The sequence below is a fragment of the Muscardinus avellanarius genome (assembly GCF_963383645.1).
Source record: "Muscardinus avellanarius genome assembly, chromosome: 16".
Lineage (NCBI taxonomy): Eukaryota > Metazoa > Chordata > Mammalia > Rodentia > Gliridae > Muscardinus > Muscardinus avellanarius.
Window position 1 is genome coordinate 68,176,248 of NC_137802.1, and position 19,876 is coordinate 68,196,123.

The 19,876-nt window shown below is 56.4% G+C and overlaps 1 protein-coding gene across 1 annotated transcript; it reads left to right on the forward strand.

Moving 5' to 3' along the window:
• Window positions 1-1,199: 1,199 nt before the first annotated feature.
• NHERF1 (NHERF family PDZ scaffold protein 1) lies at window positions 1,200-19,443 on the forward strand (the record flags this gene model as incomplete). Its single annotated transcript, XM_080712169.1, has 6 exons — window positions 1,200-1,616; window positions 15,557-15,718; window positions 16,533-16,686; window positions 17,883-17,923; window positions 18,935-19,024; window positions 19,255-19,443. The coding sequence occupies 6 exons, from the start codon at window positions 1,200-1,202 to the stop codon at window positions 19,441-19,443; spliced, it is 1,053 nt and encodes a 350-aa protein (XP_080568295.1).
• Window positions 19,444-19,876: the final 433 nt, after the last annotated feature.

The following is a 19,876-nucleotide window of genomic DNA, read 5'->3' on the forward strand; positions in this document are numbered from 1 at the left end:
CAGGTTGCAGGAGATCCAGTCACAGAGACTGCTCTGGGTCTCTCTCTAGCTTTGGTATTTTTCAGAATTAAATTGCAGTATTTTGGAAAGTACACCCTATTCGCTGCTTGTTTGAGGTGGGCACGGGAGGAGGCATCATATCTAAGAGATTGTCATAGCATGGCGAAGGGACTGTTCCTGACTGCCCAAATCGCTCAAGTATCACCCTTCAGTGTCCTCACAGGGTCATCCCCTCTTAACTGACTGCCCTCTCCTTGCCAAGAGGGAACTGGATGGCTTATCTTACAGTCCTCAGGGCTCCTCCTTTCCCTCTAGAGTGTACCCGAGGTAGGTTACTTGCGGGTTTTGCCTCCTCCCCCACTCCACCTTCCTAGCCCTAGGGCCCGGCTTACAGGGGCTGCTTGAAACCTTAGGCTCTCACTGAGCCCGCGCCCCTAGACGTAGGTCCTGGAACAGTGCAAAGTGACTCCACGAACGGAAACACTTAAAACAACTCTGTTGGGTCGGAGGGGGACTGCCGCCCAGATCTTAGGACCGCCAGACCTCTCAGTCCCGGTGCGGGGCTGGTTTCCCTGGCAACAGTCACTCCCACACTCCGAGCGCCACACCCGGCGTTGGCTAAAGGCCGTTAGAGCGTGAAGGTCCTCTGACTGTGGACAGGCTCTCCTCCACCCCAGACACAAGGGGGGAATCAGAAAGCAGCCAGCCGGACCCTCCGCAGGCCGGGTACCTGGAACTCGCCAGGACCTCGCCCGCCCAACTCCGGCACTTGGTAACAAACACTTCCACTTCCTGAGTCCTCTTCCTTCGCCCGCCACGGGGCGCCGCGCCGAGCGCAGGCTCCGCCCTCGCACCTTCCCATTGGCCGGCGTCGTTCACCCGGCCCTGAATGTGGCTTCCGATTGGTCCTCGTTGGTCCACACCCTCGGCGAGGCCCCGCCCCCGGGACTAGGGGGCCGGGCGATTTCTGGAAAGCTCAGACGCCGCGCGGGGTGGAGATTGGTCCGCGTCCTCCGTCCGCTCCTTTCGCTTCGCCGGCGAGGTTCCCGGGACACCCGCGCGCCCAGCCCGCCCGGGGGCTTCCCTGCCGCGCTCCCTCCCGCCTCCGGGTCCGTAGGGCTTGGAGAAAAGCTGGGCGGTCGCGACCCCGGCCCCCGACGGCCCCCCCGCTTCGCGCCACTGAGCAGTCGCAGGACAAGATGAGCGTGGACGCAGCGGTCGGGGCACCCCTGCCCCGGCTCTGCTGCCTGGAGAAGGGTCCGAGCGGCTACGGCTTCCACCTGCACGGCGAGAAGGGCAAGGTGGGCCAGTTCATCCGCCTGGTGGAGCCGGGCTCGCCGGCCGAGAAGGCGGGGCTGCTGGCCGGGGACCGGCTGGTGGAGGTGAACGGCGAGAACGTGGAGGAGGAGACCCACCAGCAGGTGGTGAGCCGCATCCGCGCCGCGCTCGACGCCGTGCGCCTGCTGGTGGTGGACCCCGAGGCTGACGAGCAGCTGAAGAAGCTCGGCGTCCGGGTCGGGGAGGAGCTGCTGCGCACCCAGGGAGGGCCGGGGCAGGCCGAGCCGCGGGGCGACGACGACGAGCCACGCGCGGCCGAGAAAAGCCACCCCGACCGGGTAAGTGCGGGCCCGGGCCGGAGAGACCTGCACTCCCGGGACGTCTAGCGGCTTGGGAGACTGCTTCCGCCCGCCGGCCGGCCGCCCTAGCAGTTCCCGGGACGGCTTGGGGCCGCGTCCTTTGACCCTGTCCACCTGCCCAGGCTGGCCTGGGAGCCTGAGCGGCTTTGCTGCCTACACGCCTTGTCCCTTGACCTCTGGAAGGGTGTCTCGAGGGAGCTCAGGCCACCTTTCCTTGGCCCCAGTTCCTTGAGACCCCTCAGACTGGGCCAGAAGGGCCCAGAAGAGGTGCCAGTGTTTTCTATGGCCTCCGAGGGTGGTAACCGAGGCTAAGGTGAAGGCCAGCTCTTCCCAACTTTAAAAAGCTGGGCGTGGTGGCACACGCTGGTAATCCCAGTACATGGGAGGCTGAGACAGGAGGATGGCGCGGCTCTAAGCCAGCCTCAGCTACTTAGTGAGGCTCTCAGCAACTTAGTGAGACCCTGTTTCCAAATAAACACAAGATGGGTCTGAGAGTATAGCCCGGAGGTAGAAAGCCCCTGGGTTCCACCCCCAGTACCCCCCCCACACACACACAAAAAAAAAAAAGCTGGAGGAATGATAGTCCTTTTTCTGTGCGGAGCCGGGCTCCTCCACCCCTCAGCTCCTGAGTGTGTGTATCATTAACTTTACTCCCGCTGGGCCGGGCTGGACTTCATCCTCCCCGAGTCTGTGTGACTTCTAAGAGAGGAAGCCCCAGCAGCTCAGGGCCCAAGTGTGGGGGTGGGGTGCCGGGAGGAGGCTCTTAGGCGGCCTGGAGGTGGTGGCTCTGCCACCCAGGAGGATTTATGATTCTCAGGAATGTGAGTTGTAAGCTCTAGCCTGCATCTGGGAGAAGGAGGGGATGGCTGGGGGAAGGGAGCAGGCATACTTGGAGGTGGGCAGGTGATCTCTCTCACAGGACATTATCACTGCTCACTCCAGCGCCCCCCAGCAGGCCGGCGGGTTCCTGGGTTGCTTCTTGCCTGTGTTTGGTCTTTCCCAAGGATCCCAGTTGGAATCAGCTGCAGGAGGGGCAGCTGGCAGAACAGGAGCTGTTTTGCTGAGCCTCCAGTCCCCAGAGAAAGCGGGGAGGGGAGGGGCGCTCAGGGTGTGCAGACCGTGGGAGCCGGGCCTGTGCAGTGTGCACCTGACGTCGGCAGGGGTGGCCGTGGGGCCAGGAGGATCCTGCTGGACAGAGAAAGGGCACGATTTGGCCTTAAGGTAGAAGGTGGAGCCTGAGAGGACCGGCTGGTTTGGTGGAGGTGAGGTCACCAGGAGCCTTACTTATCCAGGCAGAGCCAGGTGCAGGGAATGCCAGCCACTGGGCTCCCGCTTCCTGCCACTGCCAAGCTGGCATTGGCAAGGGGCTGGGGAGAGGTCGGAGCAACCCCGGCAGGGAGCTGGAACCGATGACCTCTGTTCCCAAGCAGACACCCAGATTGGACTTTGTACTGAGTCCATCCATTTGCCACCCCCCTCCCCTTTTTTCCCCTTTGGACTTTGGCACTCACACAAGTAACACCCTCACCACCACCGCAGCCGTGTTCAGCTCTTCCTTTGCCCTTTTGGTTCTGCTACTGAGGGCCTGGGGCCTGGGGGAGGCAGCGGGGAGGGCTAACCTGGCACTGGCGTTCCACCACGCCTTCCTTAAAGGCTGTCCTCCGAACACAGAATCAGGCTCCCGCGGTAGTGATATGATGCCTACATCCGTGTGTATTCCTTAGGCCAGGAGACGGAGTAGAGTGGTCCTGGGATATCCTCCCCAAGCAAGTCAGGTGTTGTTGGAAATCTGTTGCTCCCATCTATAAAACGGGGTGACACCCGCTTTCTCTCTAGAGTTTTGAGAAATCAGGGAAGGGATTGCGCCCCTACTGGATACCAAATTGGGCTTATTTATGCCCAGACCCTGGAATCCCAGCTCTGTGCAACCAACTCCTGCTTTCTTCAGAGCCAGTCAGCACGGCTGAGCCCCTCCAGTAGAAAAGTCCCATATTCTGGGACAGTGAGCTTGCAGGTGACCCACCCTGATGTTGCAAAAAACGTCAGTAACGTTGTAAGGATTTTCACCCCCTAAAGAAATCCCTTGGCGGGCATTGTGGCGCATGCTCCAAATCCCAGCATTTAGGAGGCTGAGACAGGAGGTTTGTGGGCAGCCTCAGCTACTACTTAGTGGGGCCCTTTGCAACTCAGTGAGACATTGTTTCAAAATAAAGAATAATTAAAAAAAAAGGAATGGGGGTATAGCTGGTACCATCCCCAGTACTGAAAAGAAAAAAAATAGGCATCCTTTTCCTACATAAAGCATCTGATTGAGATTCCCTCTCATTAGTTTCAGCCTGAATTTATTCGAAGAGTGGGGGCTGCGCTGATATTCTCATCAGTGTTGTGCAAAGTACTTGGCTCGGTGGGAGAATCAGCCTGGGGCAAGCATAGTACAGGGCAGACCACCTGTACCAGTGGTGGCGCCAGGACATAGGAAGCTAAGACAGGAGGAGCACAGGTTTGAGGACAGGCTCAGTAAATGGGGAGACTCTCTTTAACCCGGCGAGCCCCTGTTTCAAAATAAAAATAAAGTAGGACTGGGGGTATCGTTCGGAGGTAGAATGCCCCTGGACTCAACCACCATTGCCACGAAAAAAGAAAAAAGAGCGAGGGCTGCTGGGAGCACTGGCTATCTATGCTGGCCCAAATAGGCCCGAGGAGGAGGAGGTGGGCTTCCAAATCTGCCTGTCTACCTTCTTTTGTGTTGTTGATCCCAGATGCATTCTCTCCCTGTGAGCTATGGCCCCAGATAGCTTCAATTTTTATTTTGAAACAGGGTTTTGCTTAGTTACCTTGGCTGGCTGTGAACCGTGATCCTCCTGTCTCAGCGTCTCTCAAGGACCGGGATGACAGGTGTGTGCCACCACGCCCGGCTCTACCTGTTTTATTGATGGCTCTGCCCACCTCCGCCCGTGGAAAGGTGGAAAGGGAGGCGCAGCGGCGCTGAGCCCTGGTGCTTGCCCGCTGAAAACCCCTCCGTTCACCGCCGGGCATAGGATGAGGCCCGAGCTCTTCAGCCTGGGCCCGGGGTGCCATGCACACCTCGGTTGTACCACCGCGTTACTTCACCTCTCTAGGTCTCCACTTCCTCTTGTGTAAGTTGGGGTGACGGCAGCGGCCTCACCATGCTGTCAGGATTACGTAAGAGGATAGGTAAGTCACTCAATGCCTGCCACGCAGCAAGCGCTCGATAAACGTGCATTGTGGCAGCTGAATTCATAACTGGTTCCCAGTGGTTATTCCACCCCCACCCTTGGGCAGCTGGCACTGGATCTGCCTCCCTGGCTGGGCAGGTGCAGCGGTGGCCTAGCCCAGCGCTGAGCAGCGTTCCGTCAATGGTCGCCCTTGTTTAATAGTTCCGTGCTATTCCATGACGCTGCGCAGTAGGCAGCCCCCTCTCCCTCCTGACCTGCTAACCCCTCCCCAAGCCACGCCAGGGGTCTGAATTCCCATTGCGCACCCATGCCCTTTGCGCCTCTGAGCCATCACACTGATATTCTTGGGACCGGGAATCCTTCATCCCTTCTGCGCCTGGCACACTCTTCACAACCACGAGCCTTCCCAGGAAAGCCTCTCCTTGATCCCAGAGGCAGCGAGCAGTTCCGTTCCTCCTGCTCTTTGTCCTTATATCTTTGATCGCTCTGAACATGCAATCGCTTAATCATGTGTTCATGACCTCCTCCTCCACTACCTGGGAAGCCCCAGGGCAACAGCGGTGGCTTCTTCGCCTTGCTCGCCCCAGCGCTGTGCCAGGCTCACAGTGGGGAGGCGCTCAATAAATATTTTCCAAATCAGTGAATGAAAATAAAACAGCTGCAAAGGACCCGTGTCCCAGTGTATCCATGTCTAGCACACCTGGGATTGTTTGTGCCTCCAGCACACCCAGAGATTAGAATTCCAGATAGAACCTTCCCACTCGCTCCTCTTCCCTGCAGACCGCTTCCATTTTAAGAGGAGGAAGCCCTGAGTCTACTACATATTGGTGTCAGCCAGGTCAGTGTGGGAAACCCAGCCCTGCCCCTTGCTGACTCCAGCTCCCAAAGAGTTCACTGTTACCTGCAAGCATCAGCTGCCAGCTCTGAGAACTGGGGACACCTGCACCTGCCCCTCAGGGTGGCCAGGAAGTTCTGATAAAATGCACGTGTGCAGGTGAAAGTGCCCCACTCGAAGGGGTTCCCATTGTCCTTGGCCCTGGTCCTGGTCCCCATCTTAGAGGCAGAGACAGCGCAGGCCCCCCAGGTCACTAGGTGGGTGGGTGGGTACAACTAGCTGGCAGACAGTCTCCCTCTTTGCTGGGCCAGATTGGAGCTTTGATAGGGTGGGAGAGGGTTTGAGTGACTGATGTGTCGGCCTCAAGTGGACAGGCTCTGGCGATTTGTACGTCGTTTCCTCGTGAATCCCATGTTCTTGATCGCTTTCTTTACTGGTGAGACAGTGGAGCCCCCCAGCCCCCGTCCCGTTCTTACCTCCAGCTTCTGTTAAATCTCTCATTCAGGAAATAATTCCCTGGGAAATAGGAGCTTTCTTCTCAGGGAACCTCGAGTAGATGGGGGTCTTTCCCGGAGTCCCCATCCCAGGGGTCCCTGGGAAAGCGGAGAAGCACTTAGGAATTAGAGGAAGAAGGTACTCAGCCAAGATCTGCAAGTACTGTTTCAAAGTAAAAAATAGGGTTGGGGAAGCCAGGCGTGATGACACACACTTATAATCCCAGCATTTGGGAGGCTGAGACAGGAGGATCACAGTTCGAGGACAGCCTCAGCTACTACTTAGGCCCTTTGCAACTCAGTGAGACCGTTTTGATATAAAGAATCAAAAATAGGGCTGGGGATGTAGCTTGGAGGTAAAATGCCCCTGGGTTCCATCCCCAGTACCACAAAAATAAATAAATAAAATAAAATAAAATAAAATTGGGTTGTGGGTGAAGCTTGGAGGTAGAATGCTCTGAATTCTATCCCCAGACTGGGGGTTGGGGGGAGGGATAGCTGTTTTTCTGCTTTGCTCTGCTCTTCAAAAAGAATGGCCCTCCCTAGGGAGGAAATTCAGATTCTCACTGTGCCTGCCAGGTCCCAGCCAGTGCCATACAGATATGGGTATGCATTGCGTCGATTTCCTGCTACAGCCCTGCAAATTCGGTATTGTTTTCTCCATTTCGTAAATTGATAGGAAGTGTTCGATCCATGACAGCTGTGGCCGGGTGTGGTGGCACAGGCCAGTGATCCCAGCGACTCGACTCGGGAGGCTGAGGCAGGAGGATCGCAAGTCCAAGGCCTGCCTGGGCAACTTAGTGAGACGTCTCCAAATAGAAAGTGCTGGGGCCCTCTGCAACTCAGTGAGACCCAGTTTCAAAATAAAGAATAAAAAATAGGGCAGGGGGTGTAGCTCGGAGGTCAAATGCCCCTGGGTTCCATCCCCAGACCCGCAAAAAAAAAAAAAAAAGAAAGTGCTGGGGATGTAGCTCGGTGGTCGAGCACCCTGAGTTTAATTCCCAGTACTGCCAGAAGAAGGAGGGGGGATAACAGCTGTTACTTGTCTGGTAATATGCTAAATATACTTTATCTCAATTAATGCATATGACCCCCACCCCAGCCAGATAGAGCCGCCTGTCAGATCAGCTAAGGTGACAGGTAGCCAGCGCCGTGACTCAGCTAGCGAGCCCAGAGCTTAGAGGTAGCCAAGTCTACCTCTACCTGGCCCCCTAACCCGCCCTGACTGGCTCTCCTGCTCCCCTGCAGTGCAAAGAGCCCCCCATCCCCACCCACCTTGACTGTTGACTGAGCCTTCCCCATCAAGGCAGGACAACTTGCCCAGGCCCCGGGCAATGTTTACATTTCTCTGTCCAAAAGAACTATAGATTCCCTGAGGTCAGGTCGCCTCAGGGGCAGTGTGGCAGCGTGCACAGGACCTTGGTCACGCTGCACTCCAGGACTGAGGCCAGGACTCCACCTTTGCCGGGACAAAGGCGCAGTCTCTCCCCGTGCTTGTAAGGGCATGGGGGCCCGAGCCCCACAGCAAGTTTGAGGGGTTTTAGGAAAGCGTGTTTGGGGCTCTCGGCATAGTGAGACCACTAGACCTGTCCAGTGCTAGACACTGGCCATGGCTCCTGGACACTTGAAGTGTGCTAGCCTGGCGTGTGAAATGCACACCATCCTGAAGATTTGTTTTAACTGACTCTCCCTTATCCAAAATCCTTGGACTCCAAAGGGTGTTGGAGTTCAGATTTCTTCGGATATTTATTTATTTATTTATGTAGTACTGGGGATGGAACCCAGAGACATTCTACTCCCGAGCTACACCCCCAGCCCTATTTTTTATTCTTTATTTTGAAACAGGGTCTCACTGAGTTGCAGAGGGCCTCCCTAAGTAGCTGAGGCTGTTCACGAACCGCGATCCTCCCGTCTCGGCCTCCCAAGCGTGCGCCACCACGCCCGGCTTTTCTTCAGATTTTTAGATATAGAATGAGACCCAAGTCTAAAACATTTGTGTTTCATATATATCTTAAATACCTGGCCTGGAGGTAATTTTATACAGTGTTTTGATCATTTTCTTCGGAGGAAACAAAGCTTCATAGCGTGGAATTTTCCATTTGTGATGTCACGTCTGTGTTCACAAAGTTTCACTTTTGGAGCATTTCAGATTTCTAGATTAGGAGTGTTCAGCCTCGTACAAATGAAAGGAGGTAAAATACCTCAGTTTTTCAAAACAAGATTGATTAGCCAGGCATGGTGACACAAGCCTGTAATCTCAGCCACTCTCAGGTTCACATGTTCAAGGCCAGCCTGGATAACTTAGCAAGACCCCGTCTCAAAATAAAAAGTAAGCTGGGCTGGAGATACAGCTCAGTGGTAGAGTAGCCCTGGGTTCCATCCCCAGTACCACCACCACCAAAAATAAATTTTTTTATTTCGTATTGAAATGGTAATATTTTAGATACATCGTGTTAAATAAAATATGAAACTTAATTTATCTTATTTTTTCTTATTTTTTTCCTGTGTGCTTGGTGCTGAAGATTCATCCCAGAGACTTGAATGTGCTAAGCAGGCATGAGAAACACCACTGAAATACTGAGATGCGCTTTACCACCTCCTGCCCACCCACCCCCTTTACTTTTTTTTTTTTTTTCAGTACTGAGGATTTAACCCAGGGGCATTCTACTTCTAAGCTATACCCCAACCCTATTTTTTTTCTTTTTTTTTTCCGATACTGGGGATGAAACCTAGAGGCGTTCTATCTCCAAGCTATTACCCCCAGCCCTATTTTTTATTCTTTATTTTTGAAACAGGTCCTCACCAAGTTGTGGAGGACCTCACTAATCCTCCTGTCTCTGTCATCCAAGTACTGGAATTACAAGCATGTACCACCACGCCCAGCGGCTCCCCTTTTATTTTATTTTATTTTTTTTGCGGGTCTTGGGATGGAACCCAGGGGCGTTCAACCTCTGAGCTACATCCCCTGCCCTATTTTTTTTATTATTTTATTTTGAAATAGGGTCTCACTAAATTGTGGAGGGCCTCATTAAGTAGCTGAGGCTGGCCGCGAACCATGATCCTCCTTGTCTCAGCCTCTGGAATGCTGGGATTACAAGTTTATGCCACTGTGCCTGGCTTCCCTTTTACTTTTTAATGGGGCTACTGGAAAACTTGACATTTCACACATGGCTTGCATTACATTTCTGCTGCACAGCGCTGCTGTAGACTTGAGTTCAAGTTCTGCCATCTCCTATTACCTGTGTGCCTGAGCAATTTACTCTTTGAAAAAAAATTTTTTTTTGGTGGTACTGGGGTTCCTGGAAACCCTTCTACCTCCGGGCTACACTCGCAGACCTATTTTTTTATACATTTTATTTGGAAACAGGGTCTCTTAAGCCAGAGAGGCTGGCTTCGAACCTGCGTGATCCTCCTGTCCCGCCTCCCAAGCGCGGGGATTACAAGCGTGCGCCACCACGCCAGGCTTACTCTTTTTTTTTTTTTTTTTGGCTTTTTTTTTCTTTTCTTTTTCTTTGGTGGTACTGGGGGTGGAACCCAGGGGCTTTTCTACCTCCGGGCTATACTCCCAGACCTGTTTTATACTGTATTTGGAAACAGGGTCTCACTGAGTTGCTGAGAGCCTCACTAAGTAGCCGAGGCTAGCTTCGAACCTATGCGATCCTCCTGTCTCAGCCTCCCAAGCGCTGGGATTACAAGCGTGCGCCACCACACCCAGCGTACCTGGGTTTTCTGAGAATCTGTGAAAGATGGGCAATAATGCCTCCTTTGCAGAGTTACAATTAGGTTGTCATGAGAAAATATACGTTACAGCTCCTAGCACATTGACCAGCCCTTGGTAAATGGTAGGTAAATGGTAGCTGCTACTTGTGACTTCATTGTTGAGTTCCAACTTCACAGGCTCCTGGAAGGTCCTTCCTTAGCCTTTGGGATAGTCATAGACATTTTGCTGAGGTTGTCCTCAATCTTGCAGTCCTTCTGTCTCAGCCTCCCAAGTACTGGGGATTACAGGTCTGTGCCACACCATGCCCGGCTGCATTCCGGCAACTTCTAAGGGAAGGCTCAGAGATGCTGGCGGAGCCCCTGTGGGGCAGGCAGGAAAACATGGCCGGCGTCCAGCCAGGCAGCAGCCCAGGTGCCAGCCTGCTCCATCCCAGGCCTGCCCAGCCCAGAGACCGGAGCCAAACTCCACTGCACTGTCCAGCACTGGGAAAAGACACTATTAGCCAGAGGGTGAAACTGGCTCAGGACCCCTGGCCCCAGGGTGTCTCACAAGGGCCCCCCACTTTAGCCGTGTGTCTGTCCTCTAGTTTCCCCCAGCCTGGTTCCAGGAAAGGGCCTTCCTGCTGAAAAGCAGGAAGTACAAGTTCAAGGGCTAGAAGCAGAGTCCTTTTTTGCAAACAGAGGCGTCCGGCAGTCCTTGGCCTGCGCAGAGGCAGGGAAGGAGTCTTGTAAGGAAACGAGAGGCGGCCTGAGGGCTGTGGGGCTCGGGGTCAGTAGTGACCTGGCCCACTGTGCCTCACATGGGTTCGAGAGGACGCCTTCAGCCCACAGATCTGCACGCTGACCCCTGCTCCGCTTCTAACCAGCCCATGGAATAGCCACCCCTGCCGCCCATTCTGCGGCCACCCATCCCCATTGAGCTTCCCCTTGAAGGGCCAGCACCAGGCCCAGAGTCCGTGGGAAAAATAGAACTACCCCCAGAGCAGCCGGAGCTTATACCCCAAACATCCTTCCCCGCCCCTGTGCGGCTCCCTGCCTGCTCCTCATCTGTGTGGGCCCCCCCCCCCCGGCCTTATTTATATAAACAAGAGCCCTGGGCACTTCTGCTGCTCCTTAAGCACCCACGGCCTTCCTGCACCCCAGCCCATCCCCTCTGGGGCCTAGATGGGACCTGGCTGTGTCTGCCAGGTCCATCACTATGGTAGCAGTCAGGGAGGGGCTGGGCCTTGTGGGTATTGCCCTCCCCCCTCCACCGGCCCTGCCCAAGGAGGAGCAGCCTAGGGCCCGCTCCCCAGAGACCTTGCCAGGATTAGAGTATCGGCTTTCCCTGCTGGCTCTCCAGGTGGCTACTGGCTCTCCAGGTGGCTGCTGGCCACACCTATTGGGTTCCTTGCCCACTGTCTGCTCCCTGGGCCGCGTGGGTGGAGGTGATGGGGCGGCCACTTGGGGTGCGGCTCCCTGTGGGAGAGAGGGGTGACCTGGTGGTGGTGGAGAGGACCCCCATGCAGAGGGTCTCTGGACAGCTGTCCTGACGGGGTCTCTTTCTGGAAAGCCAGACTCTTCCCCCCACCCCCACCCCAACCACTGCAACTCATCCACACCAACCCTGGCTCCTGCTTCTAGGTCTCTGCCAGCGTTATCTCTGTTTTTTGTTTTTTTTGTTTTGGTACTGGGGATGGAATCCAGGGGCATTCTACCTCTGAGCTACACTCCTCAGCCTATTTGTTATTCCTTATTTTGTTTTTGCAGTACTAGGGATGGAACCCAGGGCATTCTACCTCTGAGAGACACTCTCAGCCCTAATTTTTAGTCTTTATTTTGAAACAGGGTCTCACTGAGTTGCAAAGGGCCTCAATATGTAGCTGAGGCTGTCCTCGAACTGAGATCCTCCTGTCTCAGCCTCCCAAGTACTGGGATTACAAGCATGTGCCACCACGCCCAGCTTTCTGAGCAGATCTTAGTTTTTACTTCCAGCCATTCGAAACTTACAGGAAAGCTCTGCGCAAGCCCTGGGGCTCTGAAGTCTTCCCCCAACGCCTGCTTGGGGAGCTTGGGATGGGAGCCGGAGCTGACACTTGGGCCAGGCCTCACAGATCCCCAGAAGGACACCCCCAGGGGACTCCTGGCTCCACCCAGGCTGGGATGGGCTGATTGAGCAGCTGCAGTGACACCTCCTGCCAAGCGGCTTCTGCATGGGGGCTGGCTGCTTTCCTTGGAAGTGTGGGCAGCCCCTGCGGGCCCCTTTGTGGGAGGCTCCAGGACTTGGGAGGGCTGGACTGGCCAGGGCTCCGGAGGTCTCCAAATCTTCATGGAAGGGACCACCTGGGGCTTCAGATTCCCCCAGCGCCCTCTTCCTCAGGCCCTGACACCACTGCAGAATCACCCCCAGGGCAGTGGAGCAGCTCCGCGTGCAGGGGGAGGGAAGAATGGGTGCTGAGCACCTCGGGCTTGGTCCCCGTTCCTCCTGTTGGTAGGAGGAGCAGCGCACAAAGCAGGCCTCTGAGTGTTGGTACCCTGTCACTAGGCAAGGGGTATGGGGGTAATTCTTGCAGAGGTACATCCAGCCCACAAGCTGGGCATCACGGGGGCAGCTGGCCCAGCCAGCCAGAGAGTGCCCAGCCCAGCTCCGACCGCAGCCCCAGCCCAGGCATGCTCCCTGCCCTCACCCAGGCCACGCTCTATCCCCTCACCCTGGCAGCAAGAGGCGCTGAGCACCGGAAGGAAGAAGGGCAAGCCGCGGTTCAGTCAGCCTCCAGCAGGGGCTGCAGCCCATTCCCCAGAGAGCACTGTTGCCTGCCCTCGCTGCTGGGGCTGCTGGGTCTCCGCTCCAAAGGGTTGCCCGTCTCTGGGCCTGAGTCCTGAAGGACCAGCCCACAGCAGGGTGGGAAGAGTGCGGGGCTGGCCTGGAGTTCTGGCTCTGCAGTGTTACTGGGGTGCACCTCTCTGGGCCTTACTTTCTCCCTGTCAAAAACAGAGATGACAAGCCGCAGCCAGGGTACTTCGGGAAGTCTTTGGGTTGAGGGGGACAGTTTTGGGGCAGTAGAGCATTGGCGTCACCCCTGCCCATCCGTGAGGTGTACCCCCCTACTTTCTCGGGGTGAAGAGCTGGGATTGTGGAGCTGAGCGAGGAGCTCAGTATGGCTCAGGCCGAAAGCTGAGCCTCTCCTGGTGGTGACAACTGGTCCGACCTGTTCCTGTGCTCCCTGGGGGAGGGCCTCCTGGCAGCTCATGAAGCAATTAGCTGCTAGCTGCAGGGGAGAAGAGAGCCTCACTCCCTCCCAGAACAAGATATGGGGCTGCTCGGAAGGGGGTACCTCTGTGGGGCCCTTTATTTATTTATTTATTTATTTATTTATTTATTTATTTTTATATATTTATTTAGTGGTACTGATAGGTGGAGCCCAGGGGCTTTCAACCTCTGGGCTATACTCCCAGCCCTATTTTATAATTTATTTGGAAACAGGGTCTTACTAAGTTGCTGAGAGCCTCACTAAGTAGCTGAGGCTGGCTTCGAACCTGTGCGATCCTCCTGTCTCCGCCTCCCAAGTGCTAGGATTCCAAGCGTGTCACCATGCCCGGCTTGTGGGGCCCTTTTTTTTGCTGCTATCTTAGTTGTCTTTGGTGTTTGAGGTGAGGTGTACCCAGCCGCAATTTGGGTAAGCGGCTGCTAGGACAAGTCCCAGCCATCGGTCCGCTTCCTCCCTTGGTCTCTCCACCCGCCCCCCCCCACACACACACATATCCTGAAACAGGCACCAGCGACCTGCTCAAGGCTTCAGAGGAAGGCGAGGCCACCCTCCAGAGGCCCCCACACCCCTCCCCCAGTGAAGGGGGATCATCTCCTGCAGATGGCAGCCGGCAAGTTGGGGCAGGAGGCTCTAACCTCCCCTCCCTTCACTCTTCCCAGCCCTCCCTCACCTGCCTTCTCCACCCCAGCTAGGGATTTGGGTTTCAGAGCAGCCTGACACACCCCCTCCCCCGCCAGCTCACTGCTCGGCTTAGCAGGACTGTTGAGTGGCATTAGGGACAGTGGCAAAGTTCAGGTTTACATGGGCCCTGCAGTTAAGCTCTGTAATTATCTCACTGGGCCTCACAGCAGCGGGGAAGGCAGAGTGGACTGTAAATGAGGGCCCTGGGGCTCGGCGAAGGGAGTGACCGGCCTCTGGTCACAGCGGAGGAGCTCAGAGGAGCTCGCTGCCCCCCTGGGGTGGAGGGCCTGAGCTCAGGCTTCCTCTTCACCCACGTTAAAATGGAAGGAGGACACTGAAAACCATTTTCAGCCAAGTGTCCGAGTACTCAGAAGAAATTTGCATGAGCCTCCCCCTTTTTCAGTACCAGGGATTGAACTCCACCACCACCACCCTGGTTTTTTATTTGATTTGCGGTACTGTGGATGAAACCCAGGGGCATCTGCCTCCCAGCGACAACCCCAGCCCCCCCCCTTTTTTTTTTTTCTTTTGGCGGGTCTGGGGATAGAACCCAGGGGCATTCGACCTCCAAGCTACAGCCCCTGCCCTGTTTTTATTCTTTATTTTTTGAAACAGGGTCTAAGTAACATAGGGCCTCACTAAGTAACAGGCTGTTCGCGAACCGTGATCCTCCGGTCTCAGTCTCCCAAATGCTGGGATTACAAGCATGTGCCACCACCACCGGCTCCGGCCCTATTTTTTATTCTTTATATTTTGAAACAGGGTCTCACTGAGTTGCAAAGGGCCTCACTAAGTAGCCGAGGCTGTCTTCAAATCACGATCCTCCTGTCTTAGCCTCCTGAATGCTGGGATTATAAGCAAGCGTGACTACGCCCGGCTACCACCCTGTTTTTTATTTGGAAACAGGATCTGGCTAAATTGCTGAGGGCCTCACTAAGTTGCTGAGGCTGGCCTTGAACCTGCAGTGCTCCTGTGTCAGCCTCTCAAGTTCTAAGATTACAGGCGTGCACCGCCACGCCCGGCTCTGTGTGCCCTATTGGTAGGTCACGCGTCCCGGGTCCTGGCCACACTGTTCTTTCCTTGGCCCGTCCCCACCTTTCATAGCCACCTCCCTGGCGAGGCACCTTGGGAGCAGTGATAAGGCCTCCGTTGTCATCTCTGCCCTCCTGAGGATGGCCCTGTCCAGCCGGGGACCCCTCACTGTACCACCACCAGCTTGCCAGTTATCTGGCCCCTTCCACCTCCCTTTGGCTATTCCATCTGGCTTGGTGGGGGCAAGAGGGAGCTTGAATAGGGGAATACTTTACTGTAAACACGCTGGCCAGCTTGCACTAAACACAGCCTCCCTGAGGGAGGGAACAGGTGCAGAGGGCTGGGGTCCCCACTTGCAGGCAGTAGGCCCCCGCCGCACTGACAGGGTGCCCTCCTCACCTACCCCCAAGGGCCAGATCGAGCCATCAATGGGGAGGGTTAAGACCGGAAGAGCATGGGATTGACCTTAGAATGTCAAAAGAGAATGCAGCTCAGTGCTAGCCTCATCCTGCTGACCTCGGGCCGGGGCAGCGTCCCACCCAGGCAACAGGCTCCAGTGCAGGTCTCCCAAACCGCACTGCCGGGTCGGAGGAGAGCATATTTGTGGTTTTCTGTATCTCCTTTGGTGGGGGAGTTGGAGTCAGGTGGAGGGCAGAGGAGGCAGAACCCGGGACATTGTGAAATAGCTGTGGATGCTCCGTTATCCCCACAGCACGAGCTCCGGCCGCGGCTCTGTGCCATGAAGAAGGGCGCCAACGGCTACGGCTTCAACCTGCACAGCGACAAGTCCAAGCCGGGCCAGTTCATCCGGGCGGTGGACCCAGACTCCCCGGCCGAGGCCTCTGGGCTCCGCGCCCAGGACCGCATTGTGGAGGTGATGCCCTCTCTGTCTCCCCCAAACTCTTTCTAGGAGCTTCCTTCCTGATCTTTAGCTCCTGGGGCACAGACAACCCGGAGATGCTAGGTGGGCACCTGGATGCACAGATGAACAGGAGAAAGGAAGAGAGATGACAAATCGGGAGTGGAGGAGGGACAGACAGACAGACGGGCTAACTTCTTTCCCACCCCTGCTCTCCTCTGGGCTCTTCACCGAGCACCCTCTGCAGCCGTCAAATCCCTGGGGTCCCCAGTCACAGGCACGGAGTTGGCAGGGGTCAGCTGTCATGAGGGATGGTGTGACATGGGCAGGAGATGCCAGGGGCCATCTCCAGAGCTCCGCTACCCCCGAGCGCCCTGTGCTGTGCACAGGCTCCAGGGTATAAATCCCATCTTCTGAGTTAGCTTGGAGACATGCACACCCTGTCCTGCCTTGTGTTCACGGGAAAGGAAACGTGAGCTGAATGCTCGGGCTGGTCCCAGAATCACAGTCTCAGAACCTCAGAGCCAGAGATCAGCTCTCCCAAGACTTCTCATTTTACACGTGAGAAAACCAAGGCCCAGAGGGAGAGGTCGGAGGAGAGCCCAGCCTGGGCTCCAAACCTCCCGCCCCGGCTCTTACAGCTGTGTTTGTTTAGTCTTGTCTGGGTATTTTCTCTGGCTCTTCCCACGCATCCTGCCCCCAGAGCCGACCATCAGGTGGGAGGACCACTGGCCTCGTACAGGATCCTACAGACAAGGGGGCTGCAGTCTCCTCAGGTGGGCCCCCATCTATGAGGCCTGTGCCCGTAACCCCTGACCCCACCCTGCAGGTGAACGGGGTCTGCATGGAGGGCAAGCAGCACGCAGACGTGGTGTCTGCCATCAAGGCCGGAGGGGACGAGACCAAGCTGCTGGTGGTAGACAAGGAAACCGACGAGTTCTTCAAGAAGTGCAAAGTGATCCCGTCTCAGGAGCACCTCAACGGTGAGTGGCCGGTGCTCAGCTTTCTGGCTTTGATGCTTCTCCAGGGGCGGCCCAGCAGCGTGGCTGATGGAGAGTCGGGCCCAGGGTAGGGGAAGGAAGAAGATAGTGTGTGTCAGGGTGAGGTGGCCTGAGGGATGGAGAGACATGGGGCAGCGCTTCTGCATCCCCGGCTGCAGCTAAGACGCCAAAGGATGGCCCGATGCCCCTCCCCCACAGGTTCTCAGCAGCGCCTACCCAAGGAAAGGGTTAACTCTGGGGCGGCCTCCAGCCTTTGCCGGCAGATCAGAGTCCAGCGAGTGGCCCAATACCTCCCTCCCATCCTCTGTCAGGTTGTCTTGGAAACTCAGGCTTGCTGGCCCCCTTCAGTCCCTGGGCCCCTGTCCTTCCCCTTTCTCCCCCTGCCAAGCCTGGCACCTCCCCCAGCCCAAGCCAGGCCAAAAGGGGCAGGGCTGCTGCACCAGGGCAGGGAGGGGTTAAGCAGCCTCTTTCCAAGCTCTGGACTTTCTCCCTGGGAAGATGGCTCTTGGAGGGTGGAACCTCTCAGGACTTTGCAGTGGGTGGGGCCTCCCTTAAGGGTCAGGGTTATAGTTGTAGGAGGGGGTCCATATGACTCATCCCCAGCTGGAAGGGCCATGGGGCACCCTAGGCCCTATCTCTATCTAGCCCTACCCAGGTTCCCTGGGGCTCCTGAAAGTCCCCAGCTCTGGGCAGGAGGCGGGATGCCCATGTTCATGGAAACTGGCTGACTCAGGTGAGAAGGAGACCAAAGCCAGAGAAGCTTCCAGCCTTGTTCTTGGGGGCCTGGAGCAGGGAACACATAGCTAAAGTCTGGACTATACTCAGCTCCTCAGGCACCATGCCCTACCTCCTCTGGCATCCTTCTACCCCCTTCCCCTGGGACAGTCTCCCTCTTCGTCTGTCTCAGTGGCTTCTGAGATCAACTTGGCAGATAAAGACCAGCACATTTATTTAATAAAGTTTCATAGAAAATGTCGAGGGCGCCGCCATAAGTATTGTTTTGTGGAACTTTTGCAAAACAAACAATCCCTGTGTAGGTGGGGTCATCAGAATGTCAAAGGTTCTTGCCTGAGTTGCAGTTTCAACCACTGATTTGGGCCTGAGGCAGCAGCCCTCCCCTCCAGGCTGCACCACTCTCCCAAAGCTTCTGGACTCACCCTCTTCTCTCTCTCACCTAGGTCCTTTGCCTGAGCCCTTCACCAATGGAGAGGTACAGAAGGTAAGGGCAGTTCCCAGCCTCAGGGGCACGGGCAGCCACGGGAAAGTGATATGGTTGGAAGGAGAGCCATGGCTCAGGCTGAACCCTTGGGGTCTAGTCCCAGCACTTTCCTGAGCTCCAAGCTCCACCGCTACCAATGTACTCTTCTCCCCCTACCCAGAGCCAAGGCTGTCCTTCAGTAAAGGTCTGGCTAGGCCCCTCTGCAGCCCGCCATCATGGGTGATAGGCCCCCACTTCCAACTCCCCACCGTACAGAAGAGGCCATTCTTCTCTCCAAGAACAGAGCCCCAGTGTCCGGCAGCACGCTGCCAGCCCTGCTACTTCCAGCCTGGTCGGGAGAACAAAGCCCCTCCTCCCGGAGCAGAGGGAAGGGGGTGAGCCTTGGGAAGGGACTGTGGGCCAGGCGCCAGCTAGAGAGGCGCGGAGGGACCCAGGAAGGGGCACAGTGCCAAGCTGATGCCCAGCCAAAGCCTTCCCCCTCAGACGGCCGACTTGGGAGTCGGACCACGGAGCCCTGCATGAACTTCTTTCCTGGGGCTCCTGCTTGGGGGCCCGGGACAGAGAGGGCCCCGGACCTTCTGTTCCCCATCTATGGGTCTGGCATCCACCTTGTTCTTTCAAGGCCCTGCTTGGCTGCTTTGGGGTGAGGCTTTGGAGGAGGGGCCTTAAAGGTTTAGGGATCGGTGTACAGATCCTTGTGTCACAGAGAGGGCCCTGTCCCAGAGGGTCCTCCTGGGTCACTGGCCCAGCAGGTGACTCAGTGTTCAAAGCCAGGCAGGGGAGGACAGAGAAAGCCAGTGATCCAGCGAATCCCACCACAGGACTCCACCCACGCCCAGGTGATAGATGAACCAGGCGCCCTGATCCTTTCAGGAATGTAAAACTGTAACGCTGGAATTTGGGTGGATGGCCAAGGCCTGAGCCGCCCTTCTCAGACTGAGGCTCCCAGCTTCCCTGATCAAGGTTTCCTTCCCCATCCCCACCAACCCTCGCCCTTCCTCCCTGTGCCAGGAGAACAGCCCTGAAGCCCTGGCCGAGCCAGCCTCCGAGAGCCCCAGGCCAGCCCTGGCGAGGTCTGCATCCAGTGACACCAGCGAGGAGGTAGGGCAGGCCTGGCGGGGGTGGAGGGGGGGGGGGGATGGCGACTAGGGAGCCGGAAGCCAATTCCCAGGCCACTCAGGGTCCTGGCACAACAGCCTGCCTCTGAGGTCGCACGCATTCTGTTCTTGTGACCTGGCTTCCCAGAGCAGAGCCCCCAGCCACGAGGCTGAGGACCAGGGAGCCTCCACAGGCGCTGACACACCATTTCTACCTTTCCCTCCTCTTCCCAGCTCAATTCCCAAGACAGCCCCAGGAAAGAGGACTCTGCGGAGCCCTCATCTACCTCCTCCTCAGACCCCATCCTGGACTTCAACATCTCCCTGGCTGTGGCCAAAGAGAGGGCCCATCAGAAGCGCGGCAGCAAGCGGGCCCCACAGATGGACTGGAGCAAGAAAAACGAACTCTTCAGCAACCTCTGAGCACCCGCCACCAAGGTCCAGGCTGGCCATCCGCCAGCCACGCCGCTCCCCGCCCGCCCCTCCCATTACCCGCCAATCAATGTTCAAATCAGCACCAGCATCTCCCTTCTTCATGAATTTGATTTTCCTAGAAACTGTTCTTCCCTGACCTCAGGGAAGGCCAGTGTTTTTCATTCCTGTCCCAATCACAAAACAGAGTCTTGTCTCCCTCCTCCTGCCTGAGGGCCTGAGCCTTCCAGTTGTCCCCTGGCCACCGCGGCCTGGTACATCACTGGGACCCATGCCAAGCAAGCAAGGATTGCTGGGCCAGGCCAGAGAGGCCGTCCATCCTCCCTCCCGATCCCCGTGATGACCGGGTCCATCACAGTGGACAGGCACCCGCTGTCACTTGGGCATCTTTGTTCAGTTGATTTTTTTTTTTTTTAACTGTATC